At 40.3% G+C, this 21,666-nt stretch overlaps 1 protein-coding gene across 2 annotated transcripts in view; it reads right to left on the bottom strand.

The window, feature by feature from the left end:
* Positions 1–6,351: 6,351 nt before the first annotated feature.
* SFMBT1 (Scm like with four mbt domains 1) overlaps positions 6,352–21,666 on the bottom strand; it is a 126,378-nt gene continuing 111,063 nt past the window's right edge. For both annotated transcript variants that reach the window (XM_060110226.1, XM_060110225.1), the window contains exons 13-21: positions 20,971–21,013; positions 18,735–18,799; positions 16,393–16,532; positions 15,533–15,642; positions 14,079–14,254; positions 9,535–9,713; positions 9,109–9,354; positions 8,119–8,247; positions 6,352–7,019 (exon numbers count right to left, since the gene is read on the bottom strand). In XM_060110226.1, the coding sequence (XP_059966209.1) occupies positions 6,879–7,019; positions 8,119–8,247; positions 9,109–9,354; positions 9,535–9,713; positions 14,079–14,254; positions 15,533–15,642; positions 16,393–16,532; positions 18,735–18,799; positions 20,971–21,013 (1,229 nt within the window). In that variant the 3' untranslated portion in view covers positions 6,352–6,878. The remainder of the gene's footprint in view (positions 7,020–8,118; positions 8,248–9,108; positions 9,355–9,534; positions 9,714–14,078; positions 14,255–15,532; positions 15,643–16,392; positions 16,533–18,734; positions 18,800–20,970; positions 21,014–21,666) is intronic.

A 21,666-nucleotide genomic window follows, 5' to 3' on the forward strand; every position in this document is an offset into this window, starting at 1 on the left:
ACTCCCTCCACACACACATTTATTCCCACTCAACCCTGACTCCTCAGAACCTGCTCCCTTCCTCTACTAGGGCCTTTAGTCCCCATTCTGTCACCTACCCTCTCAGCCGCCTCTGGCTTTTCTCCAGACACCTCTTGTTGGTGCTCTCAGGTCCCTGACCAGGACTGCATCCACTTAATGCCAGTGTACACACAGTATTATTCCAGTAGACACTGGGGTACAGTACTTGTTGAACAATAAATACCAAACCTAGGGAAAGTTCCCCTAAAGATAGCCATCAAGAAATTCCAATTACATAAAAGGTTCAATGCGATCCAAGTTTTCTTGGTTAATAGGAATATTAACTTGATTATCTGGAGAATACAAATGCTACTGGCTCCCTAGAGCCAATTCTCCAGCCCTTCTCTTACAATGCACTTCCACACCTCTGTGCCTTTACATGGCATTCTATCTGCATGGAATACTGCTCCCTTTTCCCTGCTCCATGAACTGCTACTCATGCTTGAAGGCCTGCCTGACCCCCCTGTCCCCACTGTGCATCCACATTACCTTGTGTGTGCTGCTCCACTAGAACTTTTCAGACTGCTAAATTAGACGGCTGTACACACCTCTCTCTCCCAGCTGAGTGTGAGCCTCCTGAGGGCAGGAACTGATTTTTACTCAGCCTTGAATCCAACATAGTGCCTGGCACAGAGAGCATGCAACAAAATGCTTTTTAAATTAAATTGATTTTTAATTTATAAAATTAAAAACTCTCCACAAGTATTGACCATGGGAAAATACAGAAAATCAGGTTAAGAAAATAAACAGGTAAGGAAAAATTGCATTACCGTCTTTAAGTCTAAGAAGGTCCCGTATGGGTATGTATGCTCAACAGCTACAGTCCACGTTTAGAGAGAACCAAACAATAGGATGTGTCCTTAAAGCCAAAGAGATTGTAGTTGGGCATAAGGAGATTATTAATTGCTTGAAGACACAGCTCAAGGAAAATTGCACATAGAGCTGAAAAATGAATTTTTTTGACAAAGCAGGGCTCTGCACATCCAGATGTGGAGGAACCTTAAGGCCCATCGCTGCTGTGCCAAGGCAAATGGAAAGAACAAGAAGCAGTCTTCAGAGATCAGGGCAGAGTCCTCGGTGCCGGGAGCAAGCTCACTATGGGAAATTCTGCTCTTCCTACCTTTTCTGAACGGCAATTAAAAAGTACCCAGGGGCCTCCCTGGTGGCGCAAGTGGTTGAGAGTCCGCCTGCCGATGCAGGGGATACGGGTTCGTGCCCCGGTCTGGGAGGATCCCATATGCCGCGGAGCGGCTGGGCCCGTGAGCCATGGCCGCTGAGCCTGCGCGTCCGGAGCCTGCGCGTCCGAAGCCTGTGCTCCGCGACGGGGGAGGCCACAACAGTGAGAGGCCCGCATACCGCAAAAAAAAAAAAAAAAAAAAAAAAAGTACCCAGATCCAGAGGGGAAAGCATCAGACAGCAGGATGGGGGGAGAATTCTGGAAAGGTTAATTTTATTGAAGCAGGAAGGAACTTTCTCCTCCATTCAGAGATGATTCTCTGAGGTCCCACTGGAAACAGTTTTGAAGGATTTACTCTGGTCAAGATGCCTTCTTTGCTGTCAAAGGAAGTTAAATATACCTTAAGACCTGTTTTAATTTTCTCACGACCACTTAAAACTGTCATAACATACCACACGTTTATATACACTCTTATTTACAAACCAAAAAAAAAAAAAACCCACGCAAAATATTCATCCAAAATAGTTATTTTTTAATCCCTTGAAGTTATACCATCAAACTTGATGGCAGTTATTTTAATAGGTATTCTTGTGCATATTTCTCCTTAAGTATACTTTATCCTCAATGCATAACTTTTAAAATTAAGAGAAAAACAGTAAGCAGGAAGGATACAACGCAATATGCATTTCATTTTGTTCCAAACAAGCAGCTTAAAAAAAAAAAAAAAAAGGATAACATACATTAAAGTGCATCAGTTCCAACGAGTTAGTATTAGAAAAGGGCCTAAGGACAGTGCTGGAACCAGCCAGGAGTCCCACCCTGGAAGGCCTCTGATTGTCTTCAGAGAATAGTCAACAAAAAAAAAAAAAAAAAAGGAAGAGGAAAAAAATGAGCACTTAAAAATCTCAAGAGAAACATTCAAAGTACACTTCCCTAGAGACTTCTTGCAAAAGAAGATAAGTTTTAATTTTGTCTAAACTTTGTAACCTCCCTCAGTCATCTACTTTGTGACTTGGTTTGCCCCAAGAGCCTACCTTCATCCTTTCAACACTATTTGTTCACGCTCATATCCACTCTGCCAAGTTAGGCATGCAGTTAGATAAACTAAGACATGTAGGAACCTGTAAGACTGAGTTCCCACGCATCCTGAGAACAGGCACACCTATTAGCAACGGTAGCTTCATGTCACTAGCCAGTGTCATCCTTTGCCTCCAGAAATAGTTGGAGACCCTTGCCTCCCACAGCTTTAACTCCATTACTGGTGGAGTTAAAGACATGTCCAGCAAGGCTGTGGCTTGTTTCCCTTTAAGACAGTCCTTTGCGATAGGCCACGGCACCAGAACAGACCCAAATGATGTGTCAGGTCAAAAAAGACATAAAGGAATGGAGTTTTAGGCCTACTTCTCCATTCCTCCAACCCCCACTCCTGGTTCTGCTGGTTCTTGCAAAAATCTAAGATTTCTGAAACCCTAGAATGAAGAAAATCGATCTCCAGTGCACTTATGGCCCACCACCTTCTATACCTTCACCCCTAAGGCTGCCCTCAGAAACAGAACTACCTGTGAAATCTGGTACAAGTACAGAGGAAATCCCAGGTGAGCAGGCTTGGAACCAGATCCATTTGGCCTGGGCTTGGAGTTTAGAACTCTCTTGCCAAAACTCCAAGTTCATAGGTGACTTATTTAGATAAATTCAAATTTCCAAAGTATACACATCCTGACACAATGGGAGGGAATCATCAAAATTCACTAGCAAAACATTGTAAAGTGAATAAAATCAAGGAAGAGTTATACGTGTATGAAAGTGATTGATTTCTTTTTGGTTTTGCAGGAGGCTCTGTCCTACAGGGTTTCCGAGCCAGCACCATGACCATGACACATGGTTACTTTGGGTGGACCCAGGACCAAAGACATTCAAATTTTTAAAGGGGGTACCCAGTCCCTACTGAGACTTATACTTCATTTGCTAGTGCTCCCTTCTCCTTCATCTTCAAAAGGCCAACTGATAACACGGAACACTTTTGAACTTACACACGCACACACACACACACAAACATCCCCAATATACAGGACCAAAGTTCAAACTTGGTGTGTGTTTCCACTGCCGAGGCTATGCTCCTAACAGCTCTCTCAGAGTATCTGTGGGCATCAAACCAGCACATGGTGTCTTAAATAAATGTCTTTGGTGATAGGCATCAAGTAAACAGAAGTGCCTATGATAGTTTTCCCAATGTCCCCATTTAGTTAAATCTTACCTACAGTTCCCTGATGTTCTGTGTGTGCCCCAGAAATACTTTCTGGCTTGGGAGAGGGGATGGTTCTGAGTACTATCCAACCTGAGGCCTCCTAAAGCTTTTACTCTGTATTCAGTTATGGTATTAGTGACTGAATTCGTACAAGAGAACAAGTAAAATGTATTCAAGTCCTCAGGAAGCTTTGGTCCAATGCCCGCTCTCTCACAGTGAGAAAAATTTTACTTCCAGGAGAGGAGCATATAAAGGTCAAGTTCTGAACTGCTTTTCTATGACTGCCTCTATCGTAATTCAATAAATATTTACCCAAGAAGCCCATCCCTTCCAGATGTTGGTAACTATCCTTCCCTGACCTCTATAATGTAGATGCTGGGAGCCACCTACAATGCTAAAGAAAGGCAGACAGGACAAAAGCTCCCATTAATGCATTTCCTGCATTAGCCACCACAGTTCTGCTTCAACGGAGAGGAATGGAGGTGGTTTACAAATGAAAACAGCACAGTCTCCAGAAGCCCACAAAATATAGTCAAAATGTCACAGCAAATCTTCGCATGCAGTAAAATGTTTCCCTAACACACCAACACTACAATAATAGGCTTATATTAGTCAGTCAGCTTCAAGGTCCAGGAGCATGATATAATCCATTCACCTGTTTCCAAGCTTGTCAATTCAGGATCAAAAATGGATCCTGGAAGACTTCCTGACCTTAGGGAGGCTATGGAGCTAGCTGAAGGCGAAATTTAGACAAATGAGTCCCTCATAATGTACCTCGCACAGATTTAAGAGGTTGGTATCTTTAAAAACCAAAGTTCATATACCTATTGCAACATGACAAACATTTTACCCCAACATGGTGAGCTGTTATCAGGCTTAATATCTGTTTTAGAATCACGACAATCAGACTGTCTGTCGCTGCTGGCCAGTCCAGCCCCAGCCACATTATGAGGCAAATGGAGTCTAAATTTTATATTTAAAAAAAAAAAAAAGCCCTGTGCCAAATTCCCAAACAATTATCCTCTCTTCTGTGACGGCCAGGAATAGGGGCTTGTCCAATTTAGAGTCGGCTTCTCTCTGGGAAAAAGCTAGCTTGAATAATCATGGCATAAAAAATAGACAAGCTGGCTGGGGCCCGACTCTACCTGATCAGAGACTACTACTTAGGGCCGTGTGTTTCATCTTGCAGGGGCTTTGCCCCCTCACCTGTGAAGGGAGGTGTTTTAAATTCTATGGTTTCTGAAGAAGTCAAGAGAGAGACAATATAACATATTCACTGTTGCATTTGGTAAATTCTCTCTTATAGAAAATCTCATTTTCCTAAATAAGACAACAATGTTAATTAGTTCCAGACTTTTTTTGTTTCATTGATCTTCTTCAAGGAACTCTTTGCCTTAGTGCCTTGACTGCTGAGCTCTCAGGAAATTTTATTATGCAAGATACCCACCTCCCCCGCCCCAACCCACCCCCACCGAAACGCTACCTACTTAATGCTAACTGTTCCCAAGCATCATATATAAGCTTCTCTTCCAGGGGCATAGAATCAATCAAAACTTTAAAAACTATATCTCCGATAAGTTCAAACATATTAACTTCTACTTAAATGAAGCATCTTTCCAGGTATATCTGGTAGTAACCTAAGCAAAGAGTTGATGCTTTAATATATGGTTTGGTTGGAGGGCCTGAGTTAAGGTGTTCATAAATTATCCAATGAAGAGAAGATTCAGATTACAAATGTTTGCCAAGGTCCATAAAAACACATGGGGCAGCGGGGGAAGAAAAGGAAAAAATCACAATCAGTTTAAATTTGTAATAAAATTACCTTATATTTGTATAGCTGTTTAGAATTTACCCAGTTTGTAGTTTTAAAACATTTTCAAATCTTGAAGAGGAATGATTAGGTTATATATTTGCAGGTAACTAGGATAATTAACACACACACACACACACACACACACACACACACTCAGCAAAGCAAACCATTTAAAGGAAGCAACCTATGTATCTTTCCTCATTCCACATGGTTGGAACAGTACAGCAAATGCTATTATTCTATAATAGCTAACAGTGCAGTCATAAGTGAAAATTTGCCTGTTTAATACCAACTTGAGCTGGGTCAAAAGAAACACCTAAAAGGAAACTTGAGTTGTTAAGTGGGAATTGACCGTAGAATACATTCAATTTAAAGGTTTAACCAAAGAAAGAGTAAACGTGACTAGGCAAAGACATTTCTAGAATCCTTAACCATCTCTCAATCTTTATCCAGCCACTGAGGACATACTGTAACAGAAATGCCATACTCTGCATCACTCCTCCTAAAATTTATTTTCTCTGTTGTGCTTCTACACTATCTGCCTGGAGACACTGAGAAAGATGGGGAAATGGGCTTTACTGTGGGTCTAGGGAACACCTACTGATTTTTACCCAAAGTAAGGACTCTCAAAATGAAAGACAAACAACTATAGAGAAAAGTAAACACAAAATAAAAGCCTCTGAAGTCCCTCTGAGAACTAACAGGGAGAAAGCAATTCAACTGAAATAGCAACAACCTTTGAACTACTTGAAACAGGCAGCCCAACCTGGGTCAAGATGCAAAACAATGACAGTAGAGTTCTTAGATCAGTCAGTTAAGGAATTGGTGTTAAGTGCCACACACTATTTTTAAGAAAGCAAACAGTGTTTTTTTTCCTCCAACTCTGTCATAGTTTTAGTGTTCATGTAGCTTAAAAATGGTATCATTAAAACAACCTCATACACGGCTATAAGCTCAATTATCAACAGAGGTAGTAAACAAAGGAACTCCTAAGAATAGATTTTTAAATGGATCAAAGTGTGACTGTACATTCAAAACCCTAGAGCCACAGAATCATCCCCAAAATGAACTGTTTTAATTTAAAAAAGCTTAAAAAACACAATGACAATGAAGCACTGATGTGCCTTAGGCACAGTCCCAAATCAGTGCTGACTTAAAGCTATGTTCTCTCTTTCCAAGAAAGAGAAAGCAGAGAACAAAGTTCAATCTACAGTGGGAAGGAACAGAAAGAACAAAAAGAAAACCAAAAGGGTGCTTTCCAGCAACCTAGATTATTCTTCGTTTTCAGGCCACACCAGTGGAAATGCTTATTCTTCTTATATGAGTCTTTTCTTCACAACCTTGTTTTTTTTAAACTGCAATCTGCTGAACAAGAGATGCCCACATTTTCACTGGCAGGAGAGCCACTTCTGTGCAGTTTTTGCTTACTCAGTGTGGGTCCTCCTTCCCTGAAAGTGCAAAGAGAGCAAGCCGACGCCTGCAGGGCCCAGAGCCCCAGGACTATTTCAGCTCCACTTGTAGAGCAGGACGAAGGATTTGCTGCATTTGTGCTTCAAAGATACAGCTCACTTTGGTTGTCCTTCTCAGTTGGCAAACTGTTCATAAAAAGCAAACTTGATCCTCTCTATGTGATGGCAAAGTTTGATGGCAGGGCCCAGTTTTAAGTCCATGCACTCTTGAACGGTAGGAAGGGTAAGGAGCAACAGGGCCTGCCCATCAATTTCCTGTTAAAGCATAAAATACAAATCATCTGTGATGTGCATATGAGTGGCAGCTCGACCATTACAGCCCTGGTTCACTTCGCTTTGTCAAAATCAAACTTCTCTGTACTTTTCCTTTCATCACTTTTTCCCTTTAAATAAGTATCACACACTTCCTTTTAAATGCCTCTCATAGTCCTCCATACTAATTAATCTTCAGAATTAGTAATAAAGGGGACTTCCCTGGTGGTCCAGTGGTTAAGAATCTGCCTTCCAATGCAGGGAACGCGGGTTTGATCCCTGGTTGGGGAACTAAGATCCCACATGCTGTGGGGCAACTAAGCCTAGGCACTGCAACTACTGAGCCCGCACGCTCTGCAGCCCGCGTGCCACAACTACTGGGCCTGTCCGGCACAACTAGAGAGCCCACATGCTGCAACTAGAGAGAAGCCTGCATGCCGCAACTAAGACCCAACACAGCCAAATAAATTTTTTTAAAAAAGAATGAGTAATAACAGTTTTACCAAGGGTAAGAATCCATTCTGCTCTGCAGAAATCCAGTAAATCAACTAGCCTAACAGTAACTGGCAACTAAATGTGCCAGAAGAAATATCTTTTTAGAGGACTCTTTCTAAATCTGAAAGAAAATATTACCTATAAACTGCAATGTTTTCCTATTCTGTAACATTCATAAAAGCCTGACCAGCTTTTCAAAGATGTTCAGTTTTGAATCAAAACAAAATTTATTTCAATATTTAAGGCCACAGACTATTTCTGTTAGAGCCTAACACATTATAGATGTTAATTATTTTTTAAAACAAGCAGATCGTTATTTTGGAAAAGAGGAGGATAATTAAGTATAGCATGCGTAATTTTAAGCTATTTAATAGGGGATGGAAACAAGCTCTTAGGAAAAATGAGAATGCAATAATAATCTGCTTCAACTATGGAGGCAGTCAGATAAGTAACTTTTTATCATAGTTCTACTCCTGAGAAGGGAAATAATATTTTTTTTGTTTTGGATAGAAATATTTTTCCTTAGACTTGTAAATAAATTGCTATTACCTCCACAGCCCTCTGCTAAAGAGATACATTACTAAAACCTCAAGGTCTTTGTGATTACCTGGTCTAGGAATATTCTTGCTAGCGGAGCACAGTCGGTGGATCTGATGAACCGCACAACATCCGCCACACTCCACTTCAGGGGGTTACTGTCCAGGTGAAGCCTTTCAGAAACTTCAATCCTTATTTCCTTCATTCCCCACAACAAAAGCAAACCAAATGGTGTTAGAGCTATTTCATTCTAAGAAAGTCTCTACATAAAGTCATAACCCTTTAAGGCAGGATTTAAAGTGATTTTAGGACATGATTTCTCCCAGCAAGGATGGCAAAGGTCCATACACATTAGGTAATCAGGAAATGTTTGTCTTTTGTAATAAGAAATATTAACAGACAAGAATTCATCTCAAAGTTTCAGCACAAATAATTTGGACAGTTTAACAGAGAAAATAGTTTTTAAATCTTCCACTTGTTCCTTGGTTTATTTCAGGTCAGTCTCTGGCAGGGTGCAGAAGTAAATGGGCTGGTATTTCCAATAAGAGAAGGCTTAACTAAATTATCAGGAGAAATCGTTTTTAACTACTTCTGTTCACAGACTATATTTAAAAAGCAATCCAGTTTTAAAACACTAACTTTGCCATTCTTATAATGCATGTATGTGTTAATACGCATGTATGAATCTACCAAACAAAATGGTTTAATCAGAACCAAAAAGATAATTTATTACTACAAAACCATATATATTATGAAAAATATCAAAAGGCAGTTTTCCCTGAACTAAATGACAAGTTACTAATAAACTACCAATGAAACTTTTTTTTACTTAAAACAAGCAGCCATTCTGAGAGAGACTTTCCTCCTGATAAGTAGATGATCTCCAAATAATCCTTGAAATGCAAGTAAATCACTGAATTTGGGATGTTTTAAAAAAAGACCCAGGAAATTCAACTGAAGCCATAGTGAAATAAGTGTAACACCAACATCATTAACGGTTAGATTCTAGAGGGAAATTGTCGAGAGAGAAAAAAAGACACTGTAGTTTTAAAACGGGTACCTTTGGTGAAGGAGGTTTATTCTCATCATCAGAAAATGAAAAAGTGCGAAGCTCTCTTTTTCTTCTCTGTCTGTCTGGAGGCAGTGATGTGGATATCTCACTTTGGGTGGGAGAGGAGGAGCATGATTTTTTTTCTGACATTTCTGACTCTTCCTGTAGCTCATCCTGTTGCTCAGATGTACTGCCCTCACTTAGGGAATCATCATCCCCTTCATCTGGGTCATCCTCATCTTCACCTCCACTTCCCTAGAGGACAAGGAGAGATGTCTCATTGAAATTCAGGACAAATCAGTTCCTGGACCACGAGACCATCTTCCATTGGCCGGAGATCCGAATAGAAAGATCTGCAGGTATTCCTTCTGTCTGTATTGTAAACCAGGGATCTCTTGGCTTCTAGACATTACAGGTACATCATAGATCTCATACCTGGGGAGAGCCCGCTGGGGTATTATCAACAGATGCAGAGGAGCGTTTCTTCTTATGAACAAAAACATTTTTTCGCCTCTTTCTCCTCTTACTCGCTTTTTTCAGGGCACATGCTAAGTTACTATGCCCACCAGGTGGCCTCCCAATTCTTTTATTTTTCTTCTTTCCATAGTAGTGTGCTAAATGTGAATGGCAAAGAAAAATGAAGTAGCTTCATTATTTTTCTGTACCTCAAACCACAAGAGATTCCACTAGCACAGCACAACATTGGTACAGTGTATTTGATTAAGGTTAAATTCATACAATGGAATAATCTTGACTATAGATTCTGAATATACAGTTTGATTAGTAAATGACAAATGCATAAACCTGAATAATCCTCCCCCTAACAAGATACAGAACATCTCCATTAACCTAGAAAGTTCCCAGGGTCACTTCCTAGGTTAGTCCCCCTCACCAGAAGTAATCACTATTCTAATTTCCATCACTATAGACTAGTTTTGCCTCATCTAAGGAATCATTCAGTAAATACTTTTTCCAACAAGGCTTCTTTCACTCAGTATAATTTTTTTAAAGTGTTTCTTCTTTTTAATTTTAACTTTTTTAAAATCTTTGGCTGCATTGGGTCTTCGTTGCTGCACGTGGACTTTCTCTAGTTGCGGTGAGCGGGGACTACTCTTAGTTGCATGGGCTTCTCATTGCGGTGGCTTCTCTTGCTGTGGAGTACTGGCTCTAGGCGCACAGGCTTCAGTAGTTGCAGCACGTGGGCTCAGTAGTTATGGCACACGGGCCCTAGAGCACGCGGGCTTCAGTAGTTGCGGCACGCGGGCTCTAGGGCGTGCAGGCTCAGTAGTTGTGGCATGCGGGCTCTAGAGCGCAGGGTCAGTAGTTGTGGCACATGGGCTTAGTTGCTCTGCGGCATGTGGGATGCTCCCAGACCAGGGATCAAACCGCGTCCCCTGCATTGGCAGGCGGATTGGCTTCTTAACCACTGTGCCACCAGGGAAGTCTCCCAGCATAATGTTTTTGAGTTTCATCTATGTTGTGTGTATGAGTAGTTCATTTCTTCATATTGATGAAGAGCATTCCATTGTATGAATATACCGGTTTATCTATTCTCCTGCTGATGGGCCCCTGGTTGTTTCCAGATTTTGGCAATTATTAAGTTGTAGTGAACATTCTTGTACAAGGCTTTTAGTGGGCAATGTTTTCATCTTCCTTGGGTAAATACCTAGGAATGGAATTGTTGGATCATATGGTAGACATATGATTACCTTTAAAGAGACTGCTAACAGTTTTCCAAAAGGGTTATATAATTTTACACTCCACCAGCAATGTACGAGAGATATAGCTGCTCTGTACACCTCCACCAACATGTGGGATTGTCAGTAATTTTCATTTTAGCCAATCTAGTGGATATACAGTAATTTTTTATAGTAGTTTAAATCTGTACTTCCCTGACAACTAATGCTACTGAGCACATTTTCATTTACTTATTGGCCATTTGCGTATCTTTTTTTTGGTGAAGCGTTTATTCAAGTCTTTTATTCACTTTTTAAAATGGTTTTCTCTGTTTATTTAATTTTTTACTGACATATAATTCACATAACATAAAATCCGTCATTTGTACATATTCAGCAGTCTTTAGACACAGACTATGAATGAATACACTGTTGTGCAGCCATCACCACTATCGAATACCAGATCATTTTGTTTCTCTTTTTATTTACTTATTTTTAAATTGAGGTAAAAGTCACATAACAAACAACTAAACATATAAAAATGTACAATTTAGTGGTATTAGTGTAGTCACAATGTTGTACAACTACCAGCTTTCTTTAGTTTCAAAACTCCTCTTTTTATTGAGTTGTGAGAGTTTTTAATATATTCTGGAGACAAGTTCTTTGTTGGATATGCGTATTAAGAATATTTTCTCATCTGTGCCCCCTCAGGGATGCCAAAACAAACAAATAAACAGGAATATGTTCTCCAAGACTGTGGATTGTTTTTTCCTTTTTATAAATAGTATTATTAAGAGAGCAAAAGTTTTAATTTCGGTAATATTTAATGTATTAGTTTTTCCTTCAGGTTAGTGAATTCTGTGTCCTCTCTCAGCAACCTTTGCCTAGCTCAAGATCTTCAGGATACGTCTTTTTTTTTTTTTGCGGTACGCGGGCCTCTCACTGCTGTGGCCTCTCCCGTTGCGGAGCACAGGCTCTGGACGCGCAGGCTCAGCGGCCATGGCTCACGGGCCCAGCTGCTCCGCAGCATGTGGGATCTTCCCGGACCTGGGCACAAGCCCGTGTCCCCTGCATTGGCAGGCGGACTCTCAACCACTGCGCCACCAGGGAAGCCCCAGGATACCTCTTTTGTTTTCTTCTAGAAGCTTTATAGTTTAGCTTTTACATTAGGTCTATGATTAATTACCTTGAATAAATTTTTGTATATAGTGAGGTGGAGCCAAGGAGCTCTGTTTTTGCATTTTCGATTTGGATATCCAATTGTACCAGTGCCATTTGTTGCAAGAAATTCCTTCCCCATTAAATTTATCATTTTTGTTGAAAATTCTTTAACTATATAAGTTTGTCTCTATTTCTGGACCCTCTATTCTGTCCCATCACTCTATTTGACTATTCTTTCATCAATACCCCACTTTTGATTACTACAGTTTATGGTAAAACTTGAAGTCAGGTAGAGTAAGCCCTCCAACTTTACTCTTCTTTTTCAGGATTGTTTTGACTATTTTAGGTCCTGTGTATTTTCATATAAATTTTAGAATATAGAGACAATTCCAAAAATGAAATATACATAGTTTAGCTCTGAGCTACATATTAAAGTAATATCAAAATATAATGTAATTTTTTGCAAAAAATGAATACTAAAGGATATAAATCCATTTGATATCATTCAAATTACTAACTGGGAAAAATTATAAAGAGTCCTAAAATCTAGGCTAATTTCAATTATATCATTGTGAAAAATAAATTCAAGACAAAAAGCATAACATAATTCACATACTTCCAAAGGCTCAAATTGGTGTACTTATACATGTGCTTATATGAACAGTACATTTCACTTAGCCACTAATAATCATTGAAATTTACTAAACTAAGTGCTGAATCTGACACAATAATAATAAGTTAGACAAACCCTGCTCTTAAGGAGTTTATAATCCAATAAATATAAGTAGAAACTAGCTTATATACTCTCATATGATTTTGTGATTCATATAGTAATTAGAAAACTTGTCATGCTAAATATGGACCTTGAATCAGCAGCATCACCAGCATCTGGGAACTTGTTGGAAATGCAGACACTTAGGCCCCAGACACCCACAGGCCTGATGAACCAGAACCTCTATTTTAATAAGATCCTCAGAATTTGCACGCATGATAAAGTTTAAGAGGCCCCAAATTAGAGACCCCCTAAAAGAAATCTTCAAGTTTAACAAGGTAAAATCCACCTCTGTATTTTTTATTTTTGTTTTTACTTTTTGCGGTACGCGGGCCTCTCACTGCTGTGGCCTCCCCAGTCGCGGAGCACAGGCTCCAGACGCGCAGGCTCAGCAGCCATGGCCCACGGACCCAGCCGCTCCGCGGCATGTGGGATCCTCCCGGACCGGGGCACGAACCCGCGTCCCCTGCATCAGCAGGCAGACTCTCAACCACTGCGCTACCAGGGAAGCCCCTCCACCTCTGTATTAATTCTCCTAAGTGACATCAGGGCTTGTGGGATTTAAGGAAAAGTAGGATCAGAATTTTGTGTTTGGGTAACAATGCCTTGACAAGACTCCAAATTAGACATTTCATTCTGAATGCCTTTTTTTTTTTTGCCGTTTCACAAAAGAGAAGATAAGCAATGAGAGGCAGCAGGTGTTGTTATGACATATTCCTGCCTCCTGCCCAGCACTCTCACCCCAATGTCTGCACAGCTAGTTCTCCTGCTTCCTTCACTTCCTTGGAACCTGTATGAACAGCACCCCACCTGCTAGCCTTCCTCACTCTCCTACTTTGCTTATTTTGCTTCATTTTTCTCCATAGTACTTCTATTTGTTCACTTGTTTATTATCTATCTCCCACATTAAGATGTAAACTCAATGAGGAAAGGAATTTTTTTCCTTACATTTGTATCCCAGTGCTAGAACAATGGCAGCACACAGTGGACCCGTAATAAATACATGCAGATTGTATAAACAGATTCCATATCCTATTAGATGCAACAGTTAATTTATATACACTCTGTACATAAAGGTTGGCAAACTAGGGCCTGTAGGCCAAATGTGACCCATGGCCTGTTTTGGTATGGCCCACAAGCTAAAAATAGTATTTACATTTTTAAAAGTGTTCTTTTAAAAAATTAAAACAAAACAAAAAGAATATGCAAAAGAGATCCTATGACCCGTAGCCTAAAATATTATTATCTGGCCCTTTATAGAAAAAGTTTGCATACCTCTGCTATATCTGAATGTCTGCAAAATAAAAACCTTCCAGGATATGAGATATGGTCAGCTGCTACAGTTAACAAATGTAAAAAACTTGACTCACTATATTTAGTCTTTGTAAGTACAGAGCAGTTCTCTGAACACTTATCCAGAACCATCCGTGGACCAAAGAGATTAGGACAGCACTCCAGTTTGATACAGGTTTGCCGGCAGAATTCAGTCACCCGATCTGCTGTTTTCACTATCTCGACAGTAGCTCGGTAACTCTTTCCTTTGTATCTGCCATTGGAAGACACCAGATACCAAGTTTATTGGGCTAGTGATTACACAGAGAAAAATCAAGTATATTAACAGACCTGAAAAATATTTTTGCTTCTTAGAATATTCTATGTCCCTTACAGTTTGAGGACTCTGAAAACAATGAGGAATTTATATGGTACTTAAATTTATCATCTAGTAAGCTATGACAACTAAAAGCTGACTTTTTAAATTAGCAAAATAAGGTCCTTGCTTTCTGTTCCTATGTTTAAGGTTTTCAAATAATAACTTATACACTAACCACTAAAAAAAAAGTGACTTTCATTAAGTCTTCCTTGACCCAAGAGTAGTGGTTCCACGAGTATGGTCTATGGACCAATATAACCTGCCAACTGTTACCCATCCATGACAAGATGAGGCCAGAAAACAAGAGCAAATGTTTTATAAACTTTCACAGTAACTTGCAAAAGTAATTTTATGGCTCTTAAATCTAGTAACAAAAAAGCTGTTCCTGCATTGTATGTCTTTTGAATTCCATATTTTTGTAACTCATTTTTACCATATTGTATAAAAGTATAATAGGATATCAACTTAAAAAAGAAAACAAACCTGGTCCTTTACCACAAATAGTTGAAGAAGCACTGCCCAAGGGAACACAAGCACCCTAATATTATCCATGGAAGAATCAATTCTGTGACCTGTTAAGCGTGATTAAGAATAAAGGGCAGGGCTTCCCTGGTGGTGCAGTGATTGGGAGTCCGCCTGCTGATGCAGGGGACACGGGTTCATGCCCCGGTCCGGGAGGATCCCACATGCCGCAGAGCGGCTGGGCCCGTGGGCCATGGCCGCTGGGCCTGCGCGTCCAGAGCCTGTGCTCCGCAGTGGGAGAGGCCAAGGCAGTGAGAGGCCCGCGTACAGCAAAAAAAAAAAAAAAAAAAAAAAAAGAATAAAGGGCAGGGGGGCTTCCCTGGTGGCACAGTGGTTAAGAATCTGCCTGCCAATGCAGGGGACCTGGGTTCAAGCCCTGGTCCGGGAAGATCCCACATGCCTTGGAGCAACTAAGCCTGTGCGCCACAACTACTGAGCCTGCGCTCTGGAGCCCGCGAGCCACAACTACTGAAGCCCGTGCGCCTAGAGCCTGTGCTCTGCAACAAGAGAAGCCACCACAATGAGAAGCCCACGCACCGCAACAAAGAGTAGCCCCTGCTAGCCACAACTAGAGAAAGCCCACATGCAGCAATGAAGACCCCTAATGCAGCCAAAAAACAAAAGGAATAAAGGGCAGGGGAGCCTACTCACTTGGCCTTGAGGACTTCCCCACATCCATGCCACACAGAGTCTTTGTCCAGCTGCAGCTCCCGAAGGACACGACTGGGTTTATAGGCTGCATTGATCAGTAAAGTGAGGACCTGTGCTCCATTTTTAAAGCAGAAATATGGGTTGGGGAGGAGAAAAGCAGATGATTAGAACCTTGCTATTCCCTAGAATGTCACCTAGGTGATTAATTCTAGTCATATTAATTAACAAACATTAACATAATAATAATACTGAAGATATGACAGTTGACCGAAGTTGCAAATAAGACAGTAATGGGACCCTCTTAAATATTCTAAACATTATGGTCAGGAAGAAATAGGCACCACAAATTTAAAATTACTCTAGCATTTGCTTCCAAATCCTTTCCTAGTCATGGTACACACAGAAGCTCCGGCCTCCCCAGACACAGCCTCACCACCCTAAGGGCTGATAGGTTTGAAACCCTCACATCTCTTACCCACAGTGCAGCACCCTGCCTGGGAAGCTCAAGTCCAGCAGATGTGTATGTAGTTCTATCACGGTCACAGGTTAATGCCACACAGCCTCTCAGGCTTAGACTACTCTCATGTTCACCCCTGCATGGTCCTCACATGGTCTCTGACAGAAGACCTTCCTACACTGACAGAGGTGAACCTGCCACGTGAAGAACTGCTTAGGTGAATGTTTCCTATGGAGCAAAAATAATTATGTGCCTAGTTCACTGTCCAATACATGAGAAAAGTGAGTCACTTTTGATAAAGCCTAGAGTTGTCACACCTACGGCATGCTGATCCTTGTCTGAATGCATCTACCAGACTGCTGTGAAATTTCTTAAATTCTTTTACTCTAGGCGGGAACCTTACCTCTCTGAGGACCAGGACACAATTCCCGGGTCCCACACATTGAGGCAGCTCAGCGATCCTTCCTTTGTTAAGATATGGCCCTGAGAAGCAACGGTGGTTGAAGTATATCTTTGGACAGCAATATTTTCCATTAATTATAACTGAGAAATGAAGAGAAACAAATATTCAGAACAGAATAGTTTTCTACCCTATGTTTCCAAAGCTGAATTACTGAAGAAAAAAACCAGCATATCCACCATTACATAAAGTCAGGACTTAACTTATTTTGGAGTTTAACATACTGTCTGAGTGTGAAATACCTTATACTTACAACAAGTCTATTACAGAGCTATCACTCTGCTGAGATCAACAACATCCTTACTGCAGATTAACTCCTGGTTAATGCAACATTGTTCCAGAGCACCACGCTTCTATCGCTACAGGAAGTGGAGGATTTACTTCAAGAACTCATGATGACTTCTGAAGATCAATGACTCAATAATCGATTCTAGAATATTTCTAGACAGTGATGGTGAATATTATCCAGAACTACAGTTTGTCCCCTTAAAACTACCAAACTAGTATGCTGGTAGCCTTTGGTGATGTGGGAGCCCACCCATCGCTGCGATTCCTCCAAGGGATAAAAACATTCTGTGACCACATCTCTAAATTCTTTAGGTATTACGGGGTATAACTAGGCCTAGAGACCCCTCTCTTCAACTATTTTTCTGTATGAATACTGTACTCCAATATAAGTTTTTTTTAATCCCTTCATATGAGTAGTTGGCAATTCAGCTACTAAATGTAAAAAAATTCAAGGACACTAAAACATTTTCCATTCTCATATAAAGCAAAGAAAGCTCTTCTGCCCTGTTAATCAAAAGGAAACGCGCGTGTACACTGCCCAGTGTTGACAGCACCCTTAAGTACACTGTGTTCATTCTCTAATTAAGAACCCAGTCTTAGCATAGTGGTCAGCATGTCGGTGCCCACTTCTCCATTTGAACTCTGTCACCCAGATCCCCTCAGGGGATGCTCCCTGCTGCTGGGAATGTTGGGAGTTTACAGCTCTCAGTTGTGAGTCTATCCTGGAATATCTCTCAGTCCAGACTGTCCCTCATTAGGAGAGAGCTACCTTGCCCAAGGTCCCACCCTTTGTGAGGTGGGGAGGGAGAAGCAGCTCACTTCCAATAACTGACCAATGAGGGAGTACAAGGGTGTGGCCACCACACCTCTTGGGACACACCACTGAGGGACACTCAGTGGCTATGCCAGCTCCAAGGCTCCCTGTGGGACTGGAAAAGACTTCTGTTATAACTGCACTGTGACTCAACTTCTCCCTCTGCCCAGTCCTGCATCTTTTACCCTTCCCAGGAGTGCTTCAAAAAGCACTCCTCAATGAAACTCCTGCATGCAAATATCAGAGTCTCAGGCTCTGTTTCCAAGGTAACTTGAAATATGACAAAATCCAAAGCAAACACATTTTGGCTATGGTCACATGAGATATTAATGTCTTAATTCTTTAGTTTTAGTAGGCATTAGAATGGTCAGTAACATGTCAAAAATAAGGAATCATGCAGCCCTGATCCTCTATGTATAAATGATGCTATGAAAAGGCAGTGGGTAGAAGAGACAAAAGTGCAGGTTTTGAACTTGAGAAAAATTTGAGTTCCATTTCTGACCCTTCTACTGTAAGTTGTGTGACCTCTTTGAGCTTTGATTTCCTTTCTTTTCTAAGCATTTACTAAATACCACCCAAATGCCTAATCTGTGCTAAAACACACAGAACCAAGATGCTAAGCATTATACAACCAGCAAAGGGGTGTCAAGAGTAGTTCCAAGGAGCCTTGGTCAAAAGGCTTGGGCCTCCAGCAGGGATCCTTGTCTAATTTATCAGGCATTGCCTCTGGAATAATCTCTTTTTCAGTGTTTTGTTTTGTTTTTAATTGCAAAATATATATACAAAGTGTGTATATCATAAAAAGATTTTAAAGAAGAATAAATATCTATCTCTCAACCACCCAGTTTAAAAAAAGAGCACGATCTGAAAAGCTTAAGTTTCTTTATTTAAACTCAGGGATGATATATTGACCTCCAGAGCCTTTAACACTGACAAGTGATCAGTAAATAATGGCTAAAATATTATAATGTCCATTTATAATGGACAGAAATACCAGCCTAAAGATAATTATTAAACTAAATATATCTTAGACAATTATAACTCTTTAAAATCACAATTAAAAGACCCCTCTATAAAGCTACATCCCATAAATCAAAGGTATTGTTTACTAAGTTATTTTTAGATATAGTCCCTTAAAAGAAGCTAAAGGTCATCTTTTCCCTAAGATTGCATGCACTTATACCTGAGTCTGTGGAGCTCAGCTCCTGATTCTTCAGACCCTCATGGACAGTCCTTGAGCATGGTATTCTGCATCAAGAAAACACAACAAAATAATGAGATAATTCCTAAGATCAGTAAAGTGTGAGGATTAGTTTCCTTCAAATCTAAGAAGAAAACAAATGTGGCAGATTGCAAAATTGGTAACAAAAGGTGCTTCCTCAATTGTACTTTTTTTAGAAACAGCAATTGTTTTAAAAACTATGGACATGTTCTAAGGGGACAACAGTCTGTAGACAGTGCTGTGATACTGCATGTTCCAATGAACCTGCATTCATGTGAGCAACAAATTATAGAATTCCTTGTTGGATTCTTAAACCACAAGTAAACTACAGATGGTCCCCAATTTACAGTGGTTTGACTTAACGATATTTCCACTTAATGACAGTGCAAGAGCAATATGCATTCAGCAGAAACCATACTTTGAATTTTGATCTTTTCCCTGGCTAGTGATATGCAGTACAATCCACGTTCCTGGGCAGCAACCCAGTGAGGCAGGAGATCACAGGGTAAACAATCAATACACTTACAACCTTTCTGTTTTCTGCTTTCAATACAGTAGTCAATAAATCACATGAGTATTCTTTGTGGTAGATGATTTTGCCCAACTGAAGGTTAATGTATAAGTGTCCTGAGCACATTTAAGGTAGGCTAAGCTACGATGTTTGGTAGGTTAGGTGTGTTAAATGCACTTTCAACTTATGATATTTTCAACTTAAGGTGGGTTTATTGGGACATAATCCCATTATAAATCGAGGAAGATCTGTACTTGTTTTTTTAATAGATGAAGAACAGAAGCATTTTTATATAGGGTCTGTTTCCTCCTATCAGTTTCAAAATTAAAGACAAATTACAAAACCAGAATTACACCATATGCAGCAATCACTGAAAAAGGCTAATTTATCTTTTCAGAATACTTCCTGACTAAACCTTTGGATCAGTCTTGATGACTAAGTCAAGGAAGACTCCAAAGCCAGTTTTTTTGTCATTGCTTTCTCAGTCCTCTAGCTGGGTTAGAATGCTGCAGCCTTTCTCTCCATCTCAATTGTCAGTTTTATTACTCACAAAGCCACGAAAGCAGCTATAAATTATACAGGATTTGCTACAGACTGAATTGTGTTCTCTTAAATTCATATGTTGAAGCCCTAATTCCACCCCCACCCCATGTGAGTGTGTTTGGACATAGGTCTTTTAGGCAGTAAATAAGGGTGGGGCTCTAACCCAATAGGATCAGTGGCCTCATAAGAAGAACAAGAAAGAAAGAACTCCCTTCCTCCTCGCTCCTGCCATGTGAGGACACAGCGTGAAGATGGCTATCTGCAAGCTAGGAAGACAGCCTTGACCAAGAACCAAATCAGGCTGGTACCTGATCTTAGACTTCCAGCCTCCAGAACTGTGAGAAATACATTTCTGTTGTTTAAGCCACCAGTCTCTGGTATTTTGTTCTGGCAGCCTGAGCTAAGACAGAATTGAAAACCCAATTTTTAAAAATACGCATGCACACAGAATCCCTTGTATTTTAAAGGCACCACTAATTCTTTGCTTTTCAACAGTGTGTATGAAGGAATGCTACAAAGGGCTTTTTAAAAAAATATTTATTTATTTACTTGGCTGCACTGGGTCTTAGCTGTGGCACGTGGGATCTTCGTTGCTGCGTGCGGGATCTTTGCTGTGGCATGCGGGATCTAGTTCCCTAACTAGGGATCGAAACCGGGTCCCTTGCATTGGGAGTGCAGAGTCTTAACCACTGGACCACCAGGGAAGTCCCAAAGGGCTTCTTAATGGGAGACAGAAGTACTCCTCTGAGTGTGACTTTTCTTGTAGAGTTGTTGTTTTCTACCTCAAGTTCTTTTCACTGTGACAAATCATAACCTGATTTATAATTTTTGGTTTTCCTTAACAAATACCAGCATAGAGACTCTATTTCCTCTCTTATTCAAATGTCTTCAGGGTCTAAACACCAAAGAAAATTCAATTTGGGGAACATCTTGAGAATGCATTGTACCCTTTTATATATAATGCCACTTTAGGAAATGCTCATATTGTAAGGAGAAGTATATAAACTATCAAAAGCTGAATTAAAGGATTATGCTTCCATCTGAGAAAACAATATATGAGGAGATATACTCTCTGAAATAGTTATTTCTTCTTCTAGATATCTAACTTTCAAATGTCAACTATTCAAACATACTATCACTTACTGTTTTTCTGGTTGAACCACTGCAACTTTCCTCTGTTTGTGTACTGTACAAAGAAAAAAAAATACAAATGTCAAGAAAAATAAGAAGACAAAGGAAAAGTTACATATGCATTAAGCTAACTTTAGCTTACAGCTGGCCTTTGAACAACATGGGTCTGAATATATGTGGATTTTTTTCAACAGTAAATACTATAGTACTACACAGTCTGCAGTTAGAGACAGAGGGCCAACTATGGGACTTGTGCATCTGCAGATGTTGGTATCCATGGCAGGTCCCAGAACCAATCCCCCACATACATGGAGGGCATACACAGTTCACTGGTCTTTATTGTATTCACATAGTTGGGCAATTATTACCACAGTCAATTCAAGAATATTTTTATCATCTCAAAAAGAAACTCCGTACCCCTTAGCAATCACCTCTCCACTTAACCATCCCCGAGCTCTAGGTAACTACTAATCTACTTTTCCTCTCTCTAGATTTGCTTGTTAAATCATAAATGGAATCATACAACATGTGCTCTTTCGTGACTGGCTTCTTTTACTTAGCATCATGTTCTCAGAGTTCATCCAAGTTGTGGTGTATGCTAACACCTCATTCCTTTATATTTCTGAATACTATTCCATGGTGTGGAGATACCACATTTGTTTATCTATGCATCAGTTGATGGACATTTGGATTGGTTCCACGATGTAC

Source organism: Mesoplodon densirostris, chromosome 10 (genome assembly GCF_025265405.1).
Source record: "Mesoplodon densirostris isolate mMesDen1 chromosome 10, mMesDen1 primary haplotype, whole genome shotgun sequence".
NCBI lineage: Eukaryota > Metazoa > Chordata > Mammalia > Artiodactyla > Ziphiidae > Mesoplodon > Mesoplodon densirostris.